Source organism: Vigna angularis, chromosome 2 (genome assembly GCF_016808095.1).
Source record: "Vigna angularis cultivar LongXiaoDou No.4 chromosome 2, ASM1680809v1, whole genome shotgun sequence".
Classification (NCBI taxonomy): Eukaryota; Viridiplantae; Streptophyta; class Magnoliopsida; order Fabales; family Fabaceae; genus Vigna; species Vigna angularis.
Window position 1 is genome coordinate 9399552 of NC_068971.1, and position 21982 is coordinate 9421533.

Genomic DNA, 21982 nt, shown 5'->3' on the forward strand with positions numbered 1-21982 from the left:
AATTTGGGGCAAGAAGAACCTAATTTCTGACTTAAGTTATTGAGGTCCTTACCGACGGCTTATAAGCCTTCGGTAATTATCTCTATACCGACGGCTTCAAGGCCTTCGGTAAAATGCCGTCTGTAAATCCAAATTTTCCAGTAGTGTATGTTGTTAAAATGTGATGAATTTGTTGGTTAGAGTTAGGTTTCATTTAAATTAGAAATACATGGAGTAAAAGTTTATTTATTATATACATATCTTAACTTAGAAATAATGGCATGATTTACTTTATTGAATAACTTTGAAATAGATATCCTAGGAATACAAGGTTCATGCTACATATTCCTCACATTACAAAACCTACAAAAATTGTCCACAATAAAGTAATAACAATTTAAACTGACCAATTCCATGTTGTAAAACCATGCTTGCCTCCAGTAAGGATTGATGTATAAAGCTCCAATGGTTGCTAACAATGCTAATGTGTATGATACAACAAAGCTCACACAAAAGACATACATGTCCACCAAACTATTATTGTCTTTATCAATACTTAAGTTCTTTGGAAAAATTGTAGAAGATGGATTGCAGCTCTTTAGTAGTGGAGGTCCACAAAGGAATGGGTTACCCTCGTAGCTACTTTCATCAAATGTGGCAAATTGGTTTGTCTGTTTAGGTATTGGGCCTGATAAGTTGTTATGTGCCACACTTAATACTTCAAGTGAGGTTAGGACACTGAGCTCAGGAGGAATTTGGCCACTCAACTTGTTAAAAGAAAGATCTAAACTCTCTGTTTGCTTCAAATTTGAGAAAGAATTTGGAATTTGTCCAGTCAAATCATTATGAGACAAGTTCAATGCTCGAATTCTTGTCAAGTTTCCAAGCTCATGTGGAATATTTCCTTTCAGTTTATTTAGGGATAAATCAATTCCAGACATGTAAGCAAGAATGCTTCCGGTGAAAGTAAGGGTACTTCTCTTTGTACTGAAACTTGCTTTCTCTTTCTTATGCTCTGATGGTAATGGTGCTTCACTATATTCTTCAACAACGAAGCTTCCCTTTGATGCTTTCAATGATGGATCAAGGTTCTTATTATCAAAAGGCATTGTCCCCAAGCAATGGGGAATTTCTCCAAACAATTTATTGTCTGAAAGATCCAACATGGTTAAATTTATCAACTGACATAATTGCTTAGGTATATCCCCACTGATGTGATTACCTTTTAAAAGGAGAAAATTCAACTTTGTATAACTAAGGTCTTGCATCATATCTTGAATGTTGCCAGATATTTCATTGTAGCTAAGGTCTAACATCACTAAAGGAGAGTTTCCATTGAACATCTTTTTGGACAATCCTGTTAAACGATTATTGCTCAAATGGATAAATTTCACAGAAGAATTTAGAAATGATGGTACAAGACCAGTCAAATTATTTTGGGAGATATCTAAATATCTTAGATCTCCAAGTTGTTGTGTCAATTGTAATGGAATGGACCCTTCAAAGTGGTTATTGGACATACGAAGTTCCGATAAACTTGAAAAATTTGTTAACATGCTTGGAATGTCTCCTACCAAATGATTATTGCTGACGTCCAAAAAAATGATGGATGTGTTAAAAATATTGCTTGGAAGTTTACCACTAAATTTATTATCATTTAATGATAAAGACCCTAAATTAGCGGGTATTGTAAAGATGGGCCCCTCGAGCGTATTATTTGAAAGTATCAACAAAACGAGTTGTTGTGCAGCTTCAAATATGTCATCTGATATTTCTCCAGACAATTGGTTGTTTGAAAGATCCAACTCAGACAAATATTTCATTTGGCCAAACTCACGCGGAATTGAACCTTGGATGTGATTTCTAGACATGTTTAGATTTTTCAAATTTGGATAAATTGAACTGATATTCTTACTTGGAATTTCACCAATTATGGTATTGCTAGACACATCAATGCTCTCCAACTCAAGAAGGGGATGCAATGGTAATTGCATAGTACCAGTCATAGAACAATTTCTGAAAGTTACTTCAGTCAATTTTGTGTTGTTTTCTAACAACCAATGAGGAAACCTTCCTTCCAACTTCAAACTACTAAAATCTATTGTAACTAACTCTTTTTGATAAAGAAGAAATCTGGGGAGCCGAAAAGAGCTAGTCTCAATTTTTGAAGACAAGCTAAGTTCACTTAATTGAAATTTTGGAATCCAAGTGCGCAAATTATGTTGTGAGTCCACTATGATTTTATTGCCTTTACCCCAGATGACTTTAAGGTTTGAATGATTGGCAAATGACGAAAAAGAAATAGAAACTTCAAATTGGTTTTCTTCGAAACCAAATTCTTCAAGTGATGTAAGTGTTGCAATGTTAGAATCAAACCTTCCAATGAAGTTATTTTGAGAAAGTTCCAATATCCGAAGAGATGTCATGTTAGCAAAAGAATTGGGAAGAGATCCTTCAAATCCATTGTCTATTAGATATAATTCTTCTAACTTCTTCATCTTAGACCAATCTGAATGAAAATTTGAAGAAACAAGAAAACATCTAACAAAGGTTATAATCAGAAAGGTATAAAGTTTTCAATGAAACTAAGAAAAATGGTATATAACATCTATTTCATGAATAACGTTAAATAATAATATAATTACCAGCTTCAGGAAGGGTGTCATTTATATGACAGTGTGCAAGAGACAAAGCTTTCAAGGATGTCAAGTTTCCAATACTTTCGAAAAATTCATTCTCCATGTTATTATTTCCATCCAATGTCAAACTTTCTAGGTTACTTAAATCATGAAAATCTGCGCAGTAGAAAATATATATATAAATCTTAATGTAACACAATAATGAAATTAATTTATCTTTGTGAAAATCATTAATATTACTACCTTCAGCTAAAATTGTTCCTTTGAAGTTATTGTAAGATATAGAAAGCTTTCTAATGGATGATGATAAAGCTCGTAATGACTCTCTTAGTTTGTTTCCAGCTATCATATTCTCATCTAAGTCAAGGAGATACAATCTACTGAGACCTTTTAAGCCTGAAAGATATGTCAATTAAATTAAAAACAAATGTAAATAAGCATTAGACTAAATGAGATAGATAATATATGCATTTAGGAAGGTGACAAATATATTTTGTGCAAAGTAAATATACCAACTTTGAGAAAATTATGGGATTCTACAATGTTAGTATTATAAGTTTATCTAATATATCTTTTCTTTGTCTCTAAACAATAAATTAAACCATTTAAAATCATTTTTTATTTAATACCTTGATGGGTAACAAAATTATGGATATTATTATGGCTTAGATACAGATTCGTCAAATTGGATGAAGTTGATAATCCTGCAAAAAAAATAATAATAATAAAAGTCAACAAACATTAATGTGAAGAGTTATATTTTTCTTCGCCCAGAAGCATTACAAAACTAGTTTACTTTCAATTAACTAAAAGTATTATTTTTCCAAAAAGTTAGTCTAAGTTTAACCTCTAAAAGTTGACTATGATGAAAGATATTAATGTAAATTTTAACTTTTACTATATTTACTTACACCACTTTCATAGAAAAAAAGAGGTAGAAATGATAGTTAGAAATCTTTCTAGCAAGCATAATACATAAAAGAGTTGCAATACTTTGACTAAGTATTTGATAAAGAAATAAAGACTAGACAAATAACCATTGAAAAACACAGTTATTGATGATAACATTCATGAGAAATGCAGAGAATTTATGAGTGTTGTGATGTCATGAGTGGGTAATTGGACCTCACATTATGTAGGTAAATTGTTGCTATTAGAAATCTGTGTTCGTTATTCACGGCATGCAAGTCGTCATTATTGGATAAATTAACATTGGATATATTAGTTACTAATATTACCTATATGTGTAAAATTTCACACACATTATTTACTTCCAAAACCAATTTTGTCAAGTAATTTATTAGTACGAAAAAAATAATCCATACAATCAAAATTATTTATCCCTTTTGCTCTATATAATACCTAATACAATAGTATTTAATCATATATAATAATTTAAATTAAATTAAATTTATTTAAACATAATTCATCAAATTGAATGATATTTAATACAAATCAAATTAAAACATAACACAATCCAATATTTAAATAAAATTGAAACATAATTTTAATGAAGTTTAGTTTCACCCATAATCCAAAACATAAAAGATAAATAGTCCAAATATAATCTAAACATAATCCAAAGAAAGTTATCCTATGCTTTTCTTATAGTGAATAAATAACTATCGATAGTTTATATCTTTAATACTTTTTTTATAATACAAACGGTTCTTTTGAAATTTAACTTTTGAAATATTAATTATCTTAAAAATAAAATTAACCATAATTTATTAAAATAAGATTAACTATAATTTATTAAAATAAGATTAACCATAATTTTTTTAGGTACGTTAGCATTGGATAAATGTTAAAATAAGAGTAACTTAAAATGTTAAATTTCTCATAAAATTATCCACAAAATAAAATTTGTATATAAATTATTGTTATCTACGGATTATAATAGTAGAAAACATATTGACTACGGGAAGAAAAAGAAGAATGAGACAATTTATCAACAAATGAAACTGTCAAAATAGATTAAAATTCATAAATCAATTTGACTCATCATGGGTTCGAATCAAATTAAGTTAAAAAAGGTTACAAATTTTGACACAGATTCAAAATAAATCCGGTCCACTAAGAATCCAACTCACCTATGTTGAACCTGTGATGAGTTGGGTTTGGTTCACAAAATTAATTATAAACTCTAAATATTAAATTATATTAAAAAACCAAAATTCCTAAATGTTATCATATATTTAAATAATTTGAATTGTATTGTGATTTTGAATTGTATTTAGAATTTAACATAATTTTGGATTGTATTTAGAATTTAACATTATTATATTTAGATTCAATTTTATTTTGATTTTAATTAGCGTTACCACATCAGGTTAAACTCAATCAATAAATAAATAAATAAGTATTTAGGTTGAAGAATATTGAGAATAAAATTCCATATTTAAGAGTGGTTCAACATGAGTTCGATAACGGTGACACAGGAAAAGAATACAAAAATACATATTTGTTTTTACCAATAATTAAGCAAATTTTATCTACTCTTAAAAACTACAAGGCTAAACTTATATGTAATCACTACAAATAAAAATAAGGAGCATGCATATTGGAAAGGAGTCACATCTACTTAAATAAAAGTGTATTTTTTTACAATATTTTATAATATGAACTATTATATATACGGTAGTTTATGGATATTTTTAATCTTAATTATCTTAACATGAAATTAGTTATGACTTGTAATCAAGTGTATGTATGTTTATTAATTCTAAAATATTATAATATAATATCTGAATTTTTTAATGTTTTAATAAAATAGAAAATAAAAATACTGACCGCTTATATCTAGAGCTCCTTCTAATTGATTGTCGCTTAAATCAAGAAACTGGAGATGTGGAAGGCCCATCAGAGATAAAAGAAATCTGTTACTCAATCTGTTAAATCTCAAGTCTAGATGTTGTAAATTGGTTGGCCATTTAAATGTCTCATTCTCTGATAAAAATAAAAATAAAATTGAAAACATCAACTTATCAATATTCACTAAGGATAAAGAGCATGCATAGATCTTTATGTTTAATATTACTAAACATATTGATTATATAGAAATGATAATGGATTATAAGTATATTTTATGCATAATAGTTGAGAAAGTTAAGGCTAAAATGTTATTTTGATATATCTTAGATGAAAGTAATTCAATAGTAATTTTTTTGTGCAACTTCTTTAGTATGAAAATGTAATTGTTGAGATGAGAGTGTTATTGATGTAAAACGAATATGTTTACATGAAAATAAAGTATATTTATATTGATATGGATGTTTATATTAATTCTAAAACATTAGAATAAATAATGAATGTCCTAAAATAATGGATAAAAAATACCTACCTCTTATATCTAGTGCTCCTTCTAATTGATTTTGACTTAAATCAAGATATTGGAGATGTGGAAGGTCATTCAGAGATGAAAGAGATTTGTTGCTCAAACGGTTTGAACTCAAGTATAGATATTGTAAATTGATTGGCCATTTAAATGTCTCATTCTCTGATAAAAACAAAATTGAAAGCATCAATTTATCAGTAATCACTAATTAATAATAAGGAGGATGCATATGCTAATGTTCAAAATAAGTGATATCTTGTTCAAATATAAAATAATATCAAATACTAATCACAACTAACCTGAATACCGCAATATAATTTCAAACTCATTCAAGTAGTTCTCTCCTAACTCAAGGACCTCCAAATAACTCAATTTTTAAATATCTAACCATTTATATAGGTTGTTAGATATACTTTCTAATAAGAAAAACAAACGATGAAGATTTGTAATATGGAAAGTATATGGTGCCCTACTATTAATTGATTTCCAACTTAATCCACTGTCTTAAATATAAAATGTTGAAAAGTTGAGAGATGAGAGTACACTAACACTTTTATATTTATTTATATTTTATACGTTAATTTTATTTCTAATCAATATTAAACTTTTAATTCACCTTAACTAATGTATATACATGTTAAATATGAAATTAGATAATTAATTGTTTAATAATAGATAGAATAATTAATTTAACAAACATCAAATTTTATTAAGATAAATTTTAACTCATAATTATGTTACGCTGATTCAATCTTTTAAAATAAGATTTGCAAATTAAATTATATATTATAAATCAAATTTATTTGTAATCGAGGTATAACTTTCAACGTTAACACAGATAGATGTTGAATAAACTTTTATGTGTTTTTGTCAGTAATTCAGACATTATGTAAGACTTACAATCTCTCGTATGTAGGTAAATTAGTTGCTGGTACAAGTTTGTGGTCATTATGCCCGAGACGGTCATCATTGGATATAAATTAACACTGGACATATTAATTTGCTAATATTACCTATGTGTAAAATTTCGCATTATCTACTTCCAAAACCAATTTCGTCAGTAATTAACTAATACGAAAAAATTATTCAGACCATCGATATTATTTATCTCTTTGCACTATATAATATCTAATACAATGCTATCTAGTCATATATAATAATTTAGATTAAATTTAAACATAAGTCAAATAAAAAATAAATTTATTCAAAACATAATTCATCAAATTGAATCAAACATAATTCAAAACCGAATTAAAACATAACACAAATATTTAAATAAAATTGAAACATAATTTTAATGAAATTTAGTTTCACTCATAATTCAAAATTTAAAAGATGAATGATCCAAATATAATAAAAATATAGTCCATATAAAGTGGAAACGCAATCCTAATATAAGCTTTTCTTATAATGAATTAATAAATCGATAGTTTATATAAGAGTGTAATACTTTCTTTTATGATATAAACATTGGTGTTGTAATTTATGGACTTTTGAAATATTGATTATCTTAAAAATAAAATTAACCATGATATATCACTTGATCGATTAAATAGATTTTCTTACCATTGTATAAATGTTAAACTCAATAACGAGCAACTACTTTATATATTGATTCTAAGATTTGTTTAGATGTTTAGTAGAAATGGTTTTAAAAATAACAAAAATCAAAGTTCTAATTATGTTAAGTATATAAATTTCCGAATTTTACTATCTTTCTATAATTTTTTTTTTCTTCGTCTAATTTCTAAACTTTTTTCTTTCAACTATTAATCTTTTTCCAATCAAAAGTGATCTTCTAAAAGATAGTAGAAAATATAACATAACTTGATCTAAAAGATATAATTTTATTTTAAAATAAGTTTTGAATTTTGTTGCTCAAACGGTTTGAATTCAGTTCAAGATGTTGTAAATTGGTTGGCCATTTAATTGTCTCATTTTCTTATAAAAACAAAATGGAAACATGTGGTTGAGTCTATTCACTCAGAATAAAACAAAACTGAAAGCATCAACTTATCTGTAATCACTATATTTAAAACTGAAAGCATAAACTTATCTGTAATCACTATATTTTTTTTTAATGTTGTAATAAAATAATGAATAAAAATACTGACCGCTTATATCTACAGCTCCTTCTAATTGATTGTAGCTTAAATCAAGATATTGGAGATGTGGAAGGTCATTCAGAGATGAAAGAGATTTGTTGCTCAAACAGTTTAAACTCAAGTCTAGATGTCGTAAATTGGTTGGCCATTTAAATGTCTCATTCTCTGATAAAAAGAATTGAAAGCATCAACTCATGAGTAGTCACTAATTAATAATAAGAAGGATGCATTTGTTGAAAGGGAGTGATATCTTGTTTAAATATAAAATGCTATCAAATACTAATCACAACTAACCTGAACCCCACAATATACTTTCAGACACCTTCAAGTCGTTCCCATATAAGAAAAGGTTCTCCAAAGAACTCAATTTTGATATATCTAACAATTTATAGGCTGTTAGATATGCTTTCTAACATAAAATAACAAATGATGAAGATTTGTAATATGGAAAGTATACGGGAACGTACTGTAAATTGATCTCCAACTCAATCCACTGTATGTTAAATATAAAGAGTTGAGGGATGAGAGTCCACTAAGAGCATAGCCAATATCAGTTTGGTTGAAGTTGTTATAGGACAAGTCAAGGACCTCAAGATTCCTCAATTTTGACCATAAACCTGTAAGGAATATATCCTTCGTTAATTAAAACGTAAAAATGCTCAGCTTTATTAATGAAATGGAAAAGTTACCTTCAAAGTGAAGAAGATCCGAGTCCAATTCATTAGCATCCAAATAAAGTTTCTTTAAAGATGTGAATCCCTCCAGATATGGCAAGATGTCATTAGTCAAATGGTTCTCACTTATGTCAAGGACCTCCAGACTACGCAGCTTTCGTGACAGACTTTCAAAAACTTACATATATATGCACCAAAAGTTGTCAAAGAACCCAACAAATATGAAAAAGAAATATAGATCTTCGTGACAATAAAAAATAATATTGTTGTCATTTCTTAAAATAAATATCATCCATTATTACTCAGCCTTATTAATGAAATGGAAAAGTTACCTTTAAAGTGAAGATCCGAGTCCAATTCAGTTCTACTCAAATACAGTTCCTTTAAAGATGTGAATCCCTCAAGGGATGGCAAGATGTCATTAGTCAAATAGTTCGCCCTTATGTCAAGGGCCTTCAGATTACTACGCAGCTTTGGTACACTTTCAAAAACTTACATATACACACCAAAAGTTGTGAAAGAACCCAACAAATGTGAAAAAAAAAAAAAAAAAAAAAAAAAAAAATATATATATATATATATATATATATATATATATATATATATATAGTATAAAAAATTAGAAGATCTTCATGAGAATTAAAAATAATATTGTTGTCATTTTCTTAAAAAAATAAAAAATAGCTAGTCTCACCGTGGTTTAATGAAGATGTATTGAACCTGTTATCCCCTAAATAAAGATACTTAAGAGATGGAAGGCCATCCAAACAAGATATAATACTGGCAGCAGTATCCAGCTTGTTATCAGACATGTCAAGGAGTTCGAGATTTGGCAACTCTGGAAAGTTTGTAAAAGAAAGTTGAAATAATGAGTATTCCATAAAACATAACAGACAGATTTGTAGTTTTGAGTAAGCAAAAGAGCAATAGAATTATAGGAAAGAATACCTGCATCCCCAACACAACCAACTATATTGTTATATGACAAGGAGAGGTTCTTCAAATCTTTGAAGACAGAAAAATCCGAGTAATTAATATATTGTTCTGTTGACTTCCACCAGACATTGAAAAGATCGAGTTGGGCCACTCTCCCTGTGGAGGAGTTGCAGACATACCATTCACAGCAATCTGTGTCGACGTTCCGAGGGATGAAAAAATCATCTAAACGTAGACCCAAAAGTGCTTGTTTCTCTTCTTTCCAACATCCTTCACAGCACATTGTTTCCAATAAAAGGAAAATGAGGAAACACACTCTCACACTCTTCATTTTTTTCTTCAATGAATCAACAACTTCTCCGTCTCTTAAATAGGAAAGCATCACCTATACATACTCTATGTTCCAATGCATCTATACTTTCAATTTTAATTAGAAAGTCCATGTGTAAGTTTTGCTAAGTGACTTTTTAATTTTTAGAGCACCAAACCCGATTTAATTCATTTCTATAAAAATAAAAAAACAAGAGACGGCTTAAAAAAAACTAATGAAAATACATTCATTCTGTTTTTTTAATATATGAATTATAATGCTTATTTGAACGAGAAAATTTTAAGGATTTTTTATTCCACCAGATTTACTTTGATACTTTTTAATTTCATAGTTTTCCAATTTATTAAATTATAAAATAAATTTTATTTCTTAAAATAAAAGCATCAATAAATTATAAAATAATGTTTATAAAAGATAATTATAAAAGCGATTAATTTTTATAATTTATTTATAGATAACTATTTTATTGCGTAAATAATTTTATCATGAATAATTATTTCAATTTTAAAAAGGTTGTTAGGATAAAAATATAAATATAAGTAATTATTTTATTATTATTAATTATATGAATTTTAAAAACCATTACTAAAAGATTAAAATAAAAAAATATAATTACACATTAGAAAGAGAAAAACTTTTTTTATAGATGATCACTTGAGCTCAATCCAAAGGTGGAGATGAATTTGAAACATACATTTCTCAATAATTATGTTATAATTAAAAAACAATTTACACTATTTAAATTACTTATAAATGTTAAAATAAATATAATTTATATATTTAATAATTATCCTTCATAAATTTATAATACGTTTTTGTAAACAAAAGGTAATTATTTATTATTAATTTTAATTATGAAAAATAATTATATATTGACCTTCTTATTAATAATTATTAAAACATAAAGACTTTAAAAAATTTAAAAAAAATTGATTTCACGTCAACTAATAAGCCAAAACCAACACCAAGTGAAACCCAAAATAGACGTACGTCTACAATTATTCTATAATTAAAAATAAAGTCATATCAATATAGATTATTTATTATAAATTGAAAATATAATTTATACACTTAAAACTATTAGGTTATCATAAATTTAAACATAGTATAATTAATATTATTCAATTAAGTATTATTTATTTAATTTTAATTTTAATTATATAAGACAAAGTTATATATATATATATATATATATATATATATATATATATATATATATATATATATATATATATTCACTAAAGTATAGCTTATTATTTAGTCCACCCAAAGGGTGACTTATCCAACCAAAAGTCACAATCATCTTCAATAGAATTCAAGATAAACATAACTCAATAATTGTGTTATAATTAATAAAATAAATTTTCATAATATGAAATCTTGTTTAGAAATCTAAAATTCAACTCATATTTAAAAAAAATAGATTTATCATTGCTTTTAATCGTAATATAAAGCATACAATTTAAATGTTTGTTGATTACCGATTTTATTTAATTAAAATAAATATTAATAGTTAAAACATACAAGACGAAGAAAAAAAAAAACGATGACTTGACTTCATCCACCACCAACTTCAATCCAAGATAGACATGGACATGTCTCAATAATTATAATATAACTATAAGAAATTACATTAATATAAATTATTAAATTTAAAATGTAGTTTATATATTTAACAATATTTATTTTATCATAAAATTTAATTGTAAGATAATTTATTTATTTATTTATGTAAGGATCTAGAAAATAACAAAGAGAAGTAGTAATCTTTGACACTCAACTATTTTATTAATAATATTTATATTATAAATGAAGATTTTTATTGAACGAGTTTCATCTTACAAGAGTTACTATCTCTTTAAAACCTTTTATAAACATTTTCTGTCATTCTCTGAAACTTTTTGATTTTTTATCTTGTGTTTGACAATCAGAGACCACCAATAGATTTATGATAGAGATGACTATACTTCTAACTCATCAATATCTCTAATATAGTAAGTTCACTTTTTGTTCTAATTTTTAATTAGTTTAGCATTTAGAGGCACACATGGTTCTAATATTTGGTTAGTTAATCGTAATGATATGGTTATACATGAGATATTTTGTCTGCGTAAGTAGTTAAAATAGAGCTCTAAGGAACAACTTTGAGTTAAAGAGTTATTTAACCAATGTAATGGAAGCTAGATATTTAAAAAGCTCTGTTGAGATTGACAAATGTGTTGATTGGTGAATTTGCTCATATGATAAATTTAATTTAACATGTATTATGGTTTTGTTTGATTTAGGAGTACGATTCTTTGATATTGTAAATTTGTTGGTGAAGAGTAGTGTATGGGTAAGGGAAGTTAGATATTTAAAATTGATTGTCTTCTAATGGTATTCTAGTTTAATTATGATTTGGGTTAATTGGATTTTATGTTTGGAATGAATTGATTGGTTGAGAATGTGAATCAAATTGATGATTATGATAAATGTTGTTTTGTGAAATTGGGAATTGAAGACGGTTCCATTTTAGGAATTAGTAACTCTTATTCAATTGGTATCAATAAGTGTGTTTTTCTCTTGTAAAACATGGGTTTTGGATTATTGATATCAATAAATTATAAAATAATTTTTAATTATTAAAATAAAAATATCAATAAATTATAAAATAATGTTTATAAAAGATACTTATAAAAGTGAATAAATTTTATAATTTTATTATAGATGATTATTTTACTATGTAAAAAATATCATTATGAATAATTATTTAAATTTTAAAAAATTGTTTGGATAAAATTGAATATATATATATATATATATATATATATATATATATATATCTTTTATTAAAAATATAAATATAAATAATTGTTTTATTATGATTAATTATATGGATTTTAAAAAATAATTACAAAAAGTTTAAAATTAAAAAAACTTACACTTTAAAAAGAGAAAACCTTTTTTTCCAACGTTATAGATGATAACTTAGCTCAAACATAGGTCAATATGAATCCGAAATATTCATTTCTCAATAATCATGTTATAATTAAAATTAAATTTACACTATTTAAATTACTTATAAATGTTAAAATAAATATAATTGATAACTATCCTTCATAAATTTATAATACGTTTTGTACACAAAAAGTAATTATTTATTATTAATTTTCATTATAAAAAATAATTATATATATACCTGCTTATTAATAATTATCGAAACAAATAAAGACATAAAAAATTAAAAAACAAATTGATTTAACGTCAATTAATAGACCAAAACCAGCACCTAGTGGAACCCAAAATAGAGATACATCTACAATTATGCTATAATTAAAAATAAAGTCATATTAATATATATTATTTCTAATAAATTTTAAATATAACTTATACACTTAAAAATATTAGATTATCATAAATTTCAACATAGTATAATTAATATTTATTTAATTTTAATTATATATATATATATATATATATATATATATATATATATATATATATATATATATATATATATATAAAAGTATAGCTTATTATTTAGTACATCCAAAAACAAAGAAAGGTGACTTATCAAACCAAAAGTCACAATCATCTTCACGTAGAATGCACGATAAACATAATTCAGTAATTATGTTATAGTTAATAAAATAAAATTTCATATATGAAATTTTGTTGAAAACACAACTCATATTTAAAAAAAAATATTTATTATTTTTTTAATCATAATACAAAGCATTCAATGAAACTGTTTATCAATTATAGATTTTATTTATTAAAAATAAATATTAATAGTTAAAACATACAAAGACGAAGGAAAAAAAAAAAAAAGGATGACTTGACTTCATCCACCACCCACTTACATCAAGATAGACATGGACATGTCTGAATAATTATGATATAACTAAAAGAAATTACGTTTATATAAATTATTAAATTTAAAATATAGTTTATATATATTAATAATATTTATTTATCATACATTTTAATTATAAGATTATTTATTTATTAATTTCATTATGTAAGGATCTGAAAACTAAAAAAAGATAGTGATATTCAATTATTTTATTAACAAAAATTATAATATAAATAGGTATTTCTATTAATTGAGTTTTATTTTACAAGAATCCTAATTTTTTCACAACTTTTTCTAAATTTTTTCTCTCTTTTTCTCAAACCTTTTGAGTTTGTCTCTCATATATTTGACTATTATAGAATAATTGTAGATTTACAATAATAAAGTCTATATATATATATATATATATATATATATATATATATATATATATATATCGATCAGAATCTTAAACAGAATAAGCCTTAACCACATTTAATTCATTTCTATAAAAAAAACAGTGGTTTAAAGAAACTAATGAAAATATATTCATTCTTTTTTTTAATATATGAATAATAATGCTTATTTGAACGAGAAAATTTTATGGAGTGTTTATTCCACCAGATTTAATTTATACTTTTTAATTTTATAATTTTCCAATTTATTAAATTATAAAATAATTTTTAATTATTAAAATAAAAGCATCAATAAATTATAAAATAATGTTTATAAAAGATAATTATAAAAAAGAATAATTTTTTTATAGATAATTATTTTATTGTGTAAATAATATTTTCATTATGAATAATTGAATAAATTTTAAAAAAGTTGTTACGATAAAATTCCAGATTAATTACCGATTCTTTTATGCTTGTGAAAATTGGATAAAATTAGATAACACAAAAATTATAAAATGAAAACTCATTATAAAATCATTTTTTGTAAGACTGTTTAACCGTCAATGTTTCTGATTTTTTTTCAGTTGGACTACCATAGGATAACAGAGAAAATGTTGGAGTGAGAGAGATGAAATAGCAAGGATCGAGAGAACGAGGGAGGTGAGTAACAATTTGAGGGGTTTCTTTTTTTCTTTTTTAGTTTTGAAAATGAAAATTATTAAAATACTTTTAACCTTAAAAGTTAGAATTCATTATATATTATTTTTGCCTACTAAAATCCGGTAAACATTGCTAAAATGTAAAAACAAGCGCGTTAACAAACCCCATATATATATATATATATATATATATATATATATATATATATATAATCTCCTCTATTAAAAATATAAATATAAGTAATTATTTTATTATTATTAATTATATGAATTTTAAAAAAATACTAAAAGTTTAAAATTAAAAATAATAATAATTACACATTAGAAATAGAAAACCTTTTTTATAGATGATAACATGAGCTCAAAGTTCAAGATGAATCTGAAACATACATTTCTCAACAATTGTGTTATAATTAAAAATAAATTTACACTATTTAAATTACTTATAAATGTTAAAATAAATATAATTTATATATTTAATAATTATCCCTCATAAATTTAAAGTACGTTTTGTAAACAAAAAGGTAATTATATATTATTAGTTTTAATTATGAAAAATAATTATATATTGACCTTCTTAATAATAATAATTAAAACATATAAAGACTTAAAGAAAAAAAATTGATTTCACGTCAACTAATAAGCCAAAACCAACACCAAGTGAAACCCAAAATAGACATACGTCTACAATTATTCTATAATTAAAAAAAGCAGATATATCAATATTATTATAAATCTAAAATATAATTTATACACTTAAAAATATTAGGTTATCATAAATTGAAACAATGTATAATTAGTATTATTCAATTAATTATTATTTATTTAATTTTAATTTTAATTGTATAAGATAAATATGTATACTATATATATAATTATATAAAATAAATACTTGTACTATATCAAACCAAAATCATTAGTAAAGAGCAATGAAGTTTTTGTAATTAATACCTTCATCCGCCACACAAAATGACAAGTCGAGAATCTTCAAATATTTGAAGACAAAAATATCTAAGTAATTAATATATTGTCTGGTTGAATTCCACTCGTCGCCAAACTTGACTTGGGCCACTCTCACTGTGGAGAAGTTGCAGTGCACTCTTTTCCATTCACAACTTCCAACATCTTTCAAACCACACGGCTTTCAATAAAAAGGAAAATAAGGAGTCTTCATTTTCCTTTTCATTTCCTAAATAATTCGGTCTTCATCCTTTAATCACGAAAGCATCACTCATCCAACGTATGTAATAATAGTAATATTTAAAGAAGACGACTTCACGTCAACCCAAAGGTCACACTCACCCCCCTAACTAAAATCCAAAATATACATTTATAAATACTTATAATTAAAAATAACTTTACAACGTATGAATTACTTATAAATCTAAAAATAAATTTAATTTTTCTAAGAGTCAAACCAGTATAAATTTTGGTGTGTCTTGATTTTGTTTTTACTTTTCTTTACTTGCTTGATTCAAATACCATTGACTAATGATTTCAAGATTAAAGGTCTTTTAAAGAATTTAAAAAACTTATTAATCCAATTCACTTTCTCTTGGCTTGAGATATGAGAGCTTCTTTTATAGTAATTGGCACCAAAGCTGGTTAATTGAAATTTTAATCGATTAACAAGATCCTAAATGGCCAATTTATCTCAAACCTTTGATGAAGAGCATCCATAATCAGGCCACCACTGTTTGCTAGTGAGAACTATCATTTTTGGAAAACTAGAATGAAAATCTTTTTGGAATCAATAGACAAGGGTGTGTAGGATGCTATGATAAATGGTCCCTATAAACCAACCAAGATTGAAGATGGAAAGACTAAACCTAAGGAGTTTTCTGAATGGACTCCATATGAGAACAAGAGGGCTCACTATGATGTGAGGGCTAAAAATATAATTTCTTCTACACTAACCATTGATGAATTTTATACCATTTATGTGTGTGAATCAACAAAAGAAATGTGGGACGTTCTTGATGTCACACATGAGGGAAGCGATGAAGTTAAAAGGGCTACAAAGAACTCCTTGATTCAAGAGTATGAAATGTTTAGAATGAAAAATGGAGAAAGTATCTATGATGTGCAGAAAAGGTTTACACACATAGTCAACCATCTCCTTGCCCTTGGTAAAACGTTTGACAAAGAAAAATTAAACATCAAGATCCTAAAAAGTCTAAACATTGTTTGGAAAATTAAGAGACCTTACCACCATGAACATGGCCACATTGTTTGGAAAAATAAGGGAACATGAACTGGAACTAAGAAGGCTGAAAGAAGAAGAAGAAGGGGAGAAAAGACATACAATTCCCCTGAAATCAACTGCAAGAACAGCCAACAACCCAACTCAAGAAAGAATGACTCTGAAGATGATCAAGAGGCTGAAAATTCTGACAGTGAATAGAACTAACAATGATTCTGCATAGAAGGTCCTATAGAAAGAAAGAAAATATAAAACCAGAGTGCCCTGTTTTAAAGATGAAACAAAAGTTGGAGGAGAAGAATGGATCTAACAGCAGAAACAAGAAAAAGAAGAAACAATATATAACTTGGGAAGACAATGCTTCCAACACTTCCAATGAATCTTGTGAAAGCATTGAAGAAAAGACAAACCCATGTTTGATAGGTGGATCAACTTCATCAGAAAACAATATAAGTAGTCTTGAAAATGAAAGCATAGAAGATAAATACTATCAACTACTTGATGCATTTCAAGAGCTGCATGAAGAGGCTAGGAAACTTCAATACACAAATAATAGGCTTAAGAGTGAAAACAAGTGTCTAGAAGGAAAATTAGAAAATCTGGATAAGGAAAAGAAAAGTCTGAAATCTAAACAAAAGTCCTTAGAAAATGCACCTAGGCAAAATATACATGGAAACAAAGTGTGTACTCAAGAGTGTGAACATTGTTCAAGTCAAATGGAAATAGTAAAATACCTTATGAAACACTATCCAAGTTCACCCTAGGAAGCTCCAACTCAGAAGCTCTTCTAGGATCACAAAGAAGTGAGTTAAACAAACAAGGAATTGATTACATAGGACAAAATAGCAAAATAAAAGCTATAAAATTTATTGACATTAGCAAACCATCATCAATTGCATGCTTTTACTGTAACCATATAGGCCATGCATCAAAATCTTACTATTACAAAAATGTGAGTGTTCTAAAAGGCAAATTCAAGTGGATTCTTAAGGAATCAATGAAACCCCCTAATATGAGAGGAGATGCTACAAAATTCAACAACATATCTCATAAAACCAATGGACATGTCACTTATGGAGACAATAATAAGGGTAAAATCCTTAGTATTGGTAAACTACAAACTCCTTCCTCATATACAATTTAAAATTTATTACTAGTTGATGGACTTAAACAGAATCTACTTTACATGATGACTTAGGACATGGACCCATTACTAGAAGTATGGCTAGAAGAATCCAAGAAGAGCTTGAAGATATGGACACAACAGGGCACACTCTTTTCCTTCATTTTAAGTGGAATTTGGAGACACCAAGAGAAGGGGTAAAATTGTCCATATGATTGTCAAAGTTGCTAGCTACATCACCACTCTTTGTTAAGCACACCACAAAAGAACCCTCCGTCCCTCAACACCACCAGATCACGTGTTGCTTTAGTTTTTAGCACATTTTTAATAAGTCTCTCTAGAAGACTTTCACATTTTACACATGGGCCACCACATGGCAGCTGATCCACCATTCTCAGTTCCTTACTGCAGCTCCATGAAAAGCCTATAAAATCATGGCAGCTACCTTTGTAAAAATACTTTTGGATGAATGAAATTTCTGCTGAGAATTGCTTTTGCCAACTTTCCCTCCGAAAGTCATTACCTGCTTAAATCTTCCCTGCAACTTCCTTCCTTGTATGGACGGTTACCTGAGTTGTAGTCATTCACTAAGCATAGCTTACATCTCTATTAACCTCTCAGTACACTTCTTCCGCTGCCATGACCACATTTTCCATCTTTCTAATGGAACTACCGAGAAGCACTTTTAGTTGAATCTCGATGTGCATTTCTCGAAATCCAGTACAGTTCAGTCTGACCCAACTCTCTCGGATCAGTAGATCAACCACCATGCGTCAGTCATCAAGTGGTATTCAGAGCAAGGTTGTTGGATCCGTGAGATAAGTTCTTCATTCTAGAATTTAGATTCTGTCATCACCATTCCTTAACTGTCTCTATTGTCCTGTTCCTGTTTCATTGGATTTTTTTTCATATCTTTAGGATCTTTGAGTCTTTGAACCATGCTATTGTTTTATTGCTTCAGTCTTTTCATTTTTAATCGGTTGAATTTTATGTTTGAGTCATTTTAATTTGAACATCCATTCTGTTATGTCATATGTTACGTGCAATCCCAATTTTGTCAAAATTCTGGTTAAGTAACCGTGTAATCTGCATCTGTACTAGAAACTCTATGAGATTCATGTTCTTCTGCATAATATATGAGCAATGACAATTGGGATGATGAGCTCATGTGCATGAATTGGTAACAAAGTTTGGAGAGTCCAGTATATCAATACAGAACACTCTGCATATATTTTGAAAATTTGAAATTATTGTTTCATTGGTTGTAACTGCTATGAGACTAGTTTCTGCATAAGTATTGTTTGGTTTACATGGAAACTAGCCATAGAAATATGGTTTTAAGCATGGAATGATTGTGCAAGGTCATGATATGTTGATACTAGCAGTTAACCGAGCTGCAATTGGCTTAGTCATTCCTTTCTACGTGTCCAGTGGCTGAATGTTTTAGATCATGTCCAGCCATCTAAATCATATCCTGCCATCCTGAGCAAATTTCTTTGATTGTCTTAAGTGCATTGTTGTGCTGTCTAAGCTTAATCACTGCTATTTGCAAAATTTAACTATCACAGTTGCTTCAAATTGCTTGCATCAAAACTGCTGTACTCAATTTTGGATATATAAAGAATTTTGGATCAAATTGTGGTTCAACAAGTTTGTTTTAATCATTTAAACATGTTTGAATGAATTAAAGCTTGTCAGTTGCTGTTCTATGCAAAAAGTATATGTGATTAGTTAAATTATTGGGTCAAAATTCTATTTAAAAACAGTAGCAGTGCAGTCACTTGGTGGAATTGTCACAAAAAAGGTGTTTGATTAGCTAATACAATTGGATGTAGTAGAAGCTTGGTTCCATAACATAAAGTTGAGAAACAAAATCCAAAATATCAGAGAAACAAAATCCAAAATATCATAAAGTTGAAACAACATTTTTTCCATTTCTGCATAATTTGTTGACTACTCTTTGAGGCAAATTCACAAACAATTTGTGATATGTGCCGAACACTGTTTTTTTTATCCAATTGCTAGCTCATTGTCATTGTTGTGTGTCCAATCTATTCTAGAACTATTCTTAGGATCCATTTGAAGTGCTACCGTGATTACCACATGCTTAATTCATTGATTTTAAACTTTTTGGAATTCTTGCACATAACCTGTTTGATAAAAGGTTATGTGTTGGTGTCAATCTCTTGGTAATTACTGGCAGTATGAGGAGATACTGTAAGTTCTGAACTGGACTGCTGTGTAGGTGTGTTACAACTCAGACTCCATACATACAAGGAAGCATCAAAGGAAGTAAGGAGATTGATTATACAAGCCAAAAAGGTAAAGCTGACGGTGTGGTAGATTGGTGCTGCTGCAGCAATTCAAAAATATTGCAACTGATAGCAGATTTTCTTCACGGTCACAGCATAGGAGAGAGTCACTCTGCAGCTGAAAGATTTGCATGAATCATTTCTATTTAATTACTTGTTTGAGAGCAACCAAAGCTGCTACATTAAACTACCTTTGTGTTTTTTCCCCACATTATTTTTTTTTTGTTGATTTTCTTTTCCATTCTTGTAAGTTGGCCATTTCAAGCAAGTGAAGTGGAAGAGCTCATAAGTGTTCTTCCCTCATTTGCTAACTTGACTTAAAGTCTCATCACTTTAAAATTGGTAGACGGTGAGTGTGTCTTAGATCCAAAAATTCTAAGCCTCACCTAGGAGACCTCACCTTTAATTTCTTTTAAATTTTACAAGTTTCGCATAGGAAGCCTTAGAGTCCGACTTTAGAGTTTAAGGTTTTCTTTCTTTGTGTTTGTTTGTATCTCCATATATTTAGTGGATTTAGAAGTGATTTTGATTTAAGGACTTTTAGTAAGTAACTAAGGATATATTTGGCAAGGCAATACTTGGTACTTAAGTGACCTACAAGGTCCACCTCTCTTACCTGGAATATTGTCCTCAAGTGAACTCTCTTAGTCTTTACCGAAGGAAAATTCCTAAATTCATAAAATGTCTGGAAGACACTCCCCTAGAATTAATGAGGGGCCTAAAGATCAAATTTGTTTTCAAACTCTTGTCAATCAACTCACTGAGATTGAAAGGAAAATAGGGCAAGAAAAGATTCAAAGAGAACTGCACAATGCCATGGTCACCAATGAGTTGAAAATGTTAAGAGATGAACAAATCCAATATAGGGAGAGAAGCATGAGTGGAGAATCCCAAAGTGAACAAGAAACCTTAAGAGTAGGATATTACTATCCTTCTTCATCAAGAAAGCATAGGCGTGACTATGAAAATTCTCCTCCTCCTCCTAAGGAAGTCAATGTGGTATTGCCTCATTTTCATGGAAAAGATAACATTGAGGCTTACCTTGACTGGGAAATGAAAGTAGAGCAAATTTTGCCTGTCAACAAGTATCGGAGGAAAGAAAAGTCTCTCTTGCTACCCTTAGTTTTCAAGGGTATGCAATGTATTGGTGGACTGCTCTAGTCAAAGAAAGAATGAGACAACAACTTCCTCCCATCAAATATTGGAATGAACTCACAACTGCTCTCAAGAAAAGGCATATTCCTTCTTACTATAAGAGGGAACTTATGAATAAGCTCCAAACGTTGCAACAAAAGTCTATGTCTGTTGAAGGATATAGACAACAGATTGAAGCTATACATAATGAGCGCAGGAATCCCAGAGGCAGAGTAAACTACTTTAGCTAGATTTTTGAGTGGGTTGAGTTTGGAAATAAGGGATAAAGTTGAACTTCTACCTTATAGATATTTGAATGAACTTGTTCAAATGTGTAT

At 27.6% G+C, this 21982-nt stretch overlaps 1 protein-coding gene across 8 annotated transcripts; it reads right to left on the reverse strand.

Annotated features, from left to right (window-relative positions):
• Positions 1–246: 246 nt before the first annotated feature.
• Positions 247–10067, reverse strand: LOC108328954 (receptor-like protein 13). 8 transcript variants are annotated; one of them, XM_052872387.1, is made up of 14 exons: positions 9850–10017; positions 9683–9739; positions 9429–9572; positions 9067–9225; positions 8750–8911; positions 8528–8677; positions 8355–8438; positions 8070–8225; positions 5962–6117; positions 5412–5567; positions 3248–3322; positions 2862–3014; positions 2625–2774; positions 247–2488 (listed from the first exon to the last, which is right to left on the reverse strand). In XM_052872387.1, the coding sequence occupies exons 1-14, from the start codon at positions 9893–9895 to the stop codon at positions 318–320; spliced, it is 3819 nt and encodes a 1272-aa protein (XP_052728347.1). In that variant the 5' UTR covers positions 9896–10017; the 3' UTR covers positions 247–317. The 8 variants fall into 8 exon arrangements, with proteins under 8 accessions (XP_052728347.1, XP_017418371.2, XP_052728346.1 ...); XM_017562882.2 differs by having other exon boundaries at positions 9683–10067; XM_052872386.1 differs by lacking the exon at positions 8750–8911 and having other exon boundaries at positions 9683–10067.
• Between the last annotated feature and the right edge of the window lie 11915 nt (positions 10068–21982).

Excerpts from the sequence above, each read along its gene's own strand:
- LOC108328954 (XM_017562882.2), bottom strand. The coding sequence starts at position 10,052 with ATGCTTTCCTATTTAAGAGACGGAGAAGTTGTTGATTCATTGAAGAAA. Across the intron at positions 3,323-5,411 it reads AGGAGCTCTAGATATAAGCG|GATTATCAACTTCATCCAAT; the intron begins GTCAGTATTTTT and ends TTTTTTTTGCAG. Across the intron at positions 2,775-2,861 it reads AGGAACAATTTTAGCTGAAG|ATTTTCATGATTTAAGTAAC; the intron begins GTAGTAATATTA and ends TCTACTGCGCAG.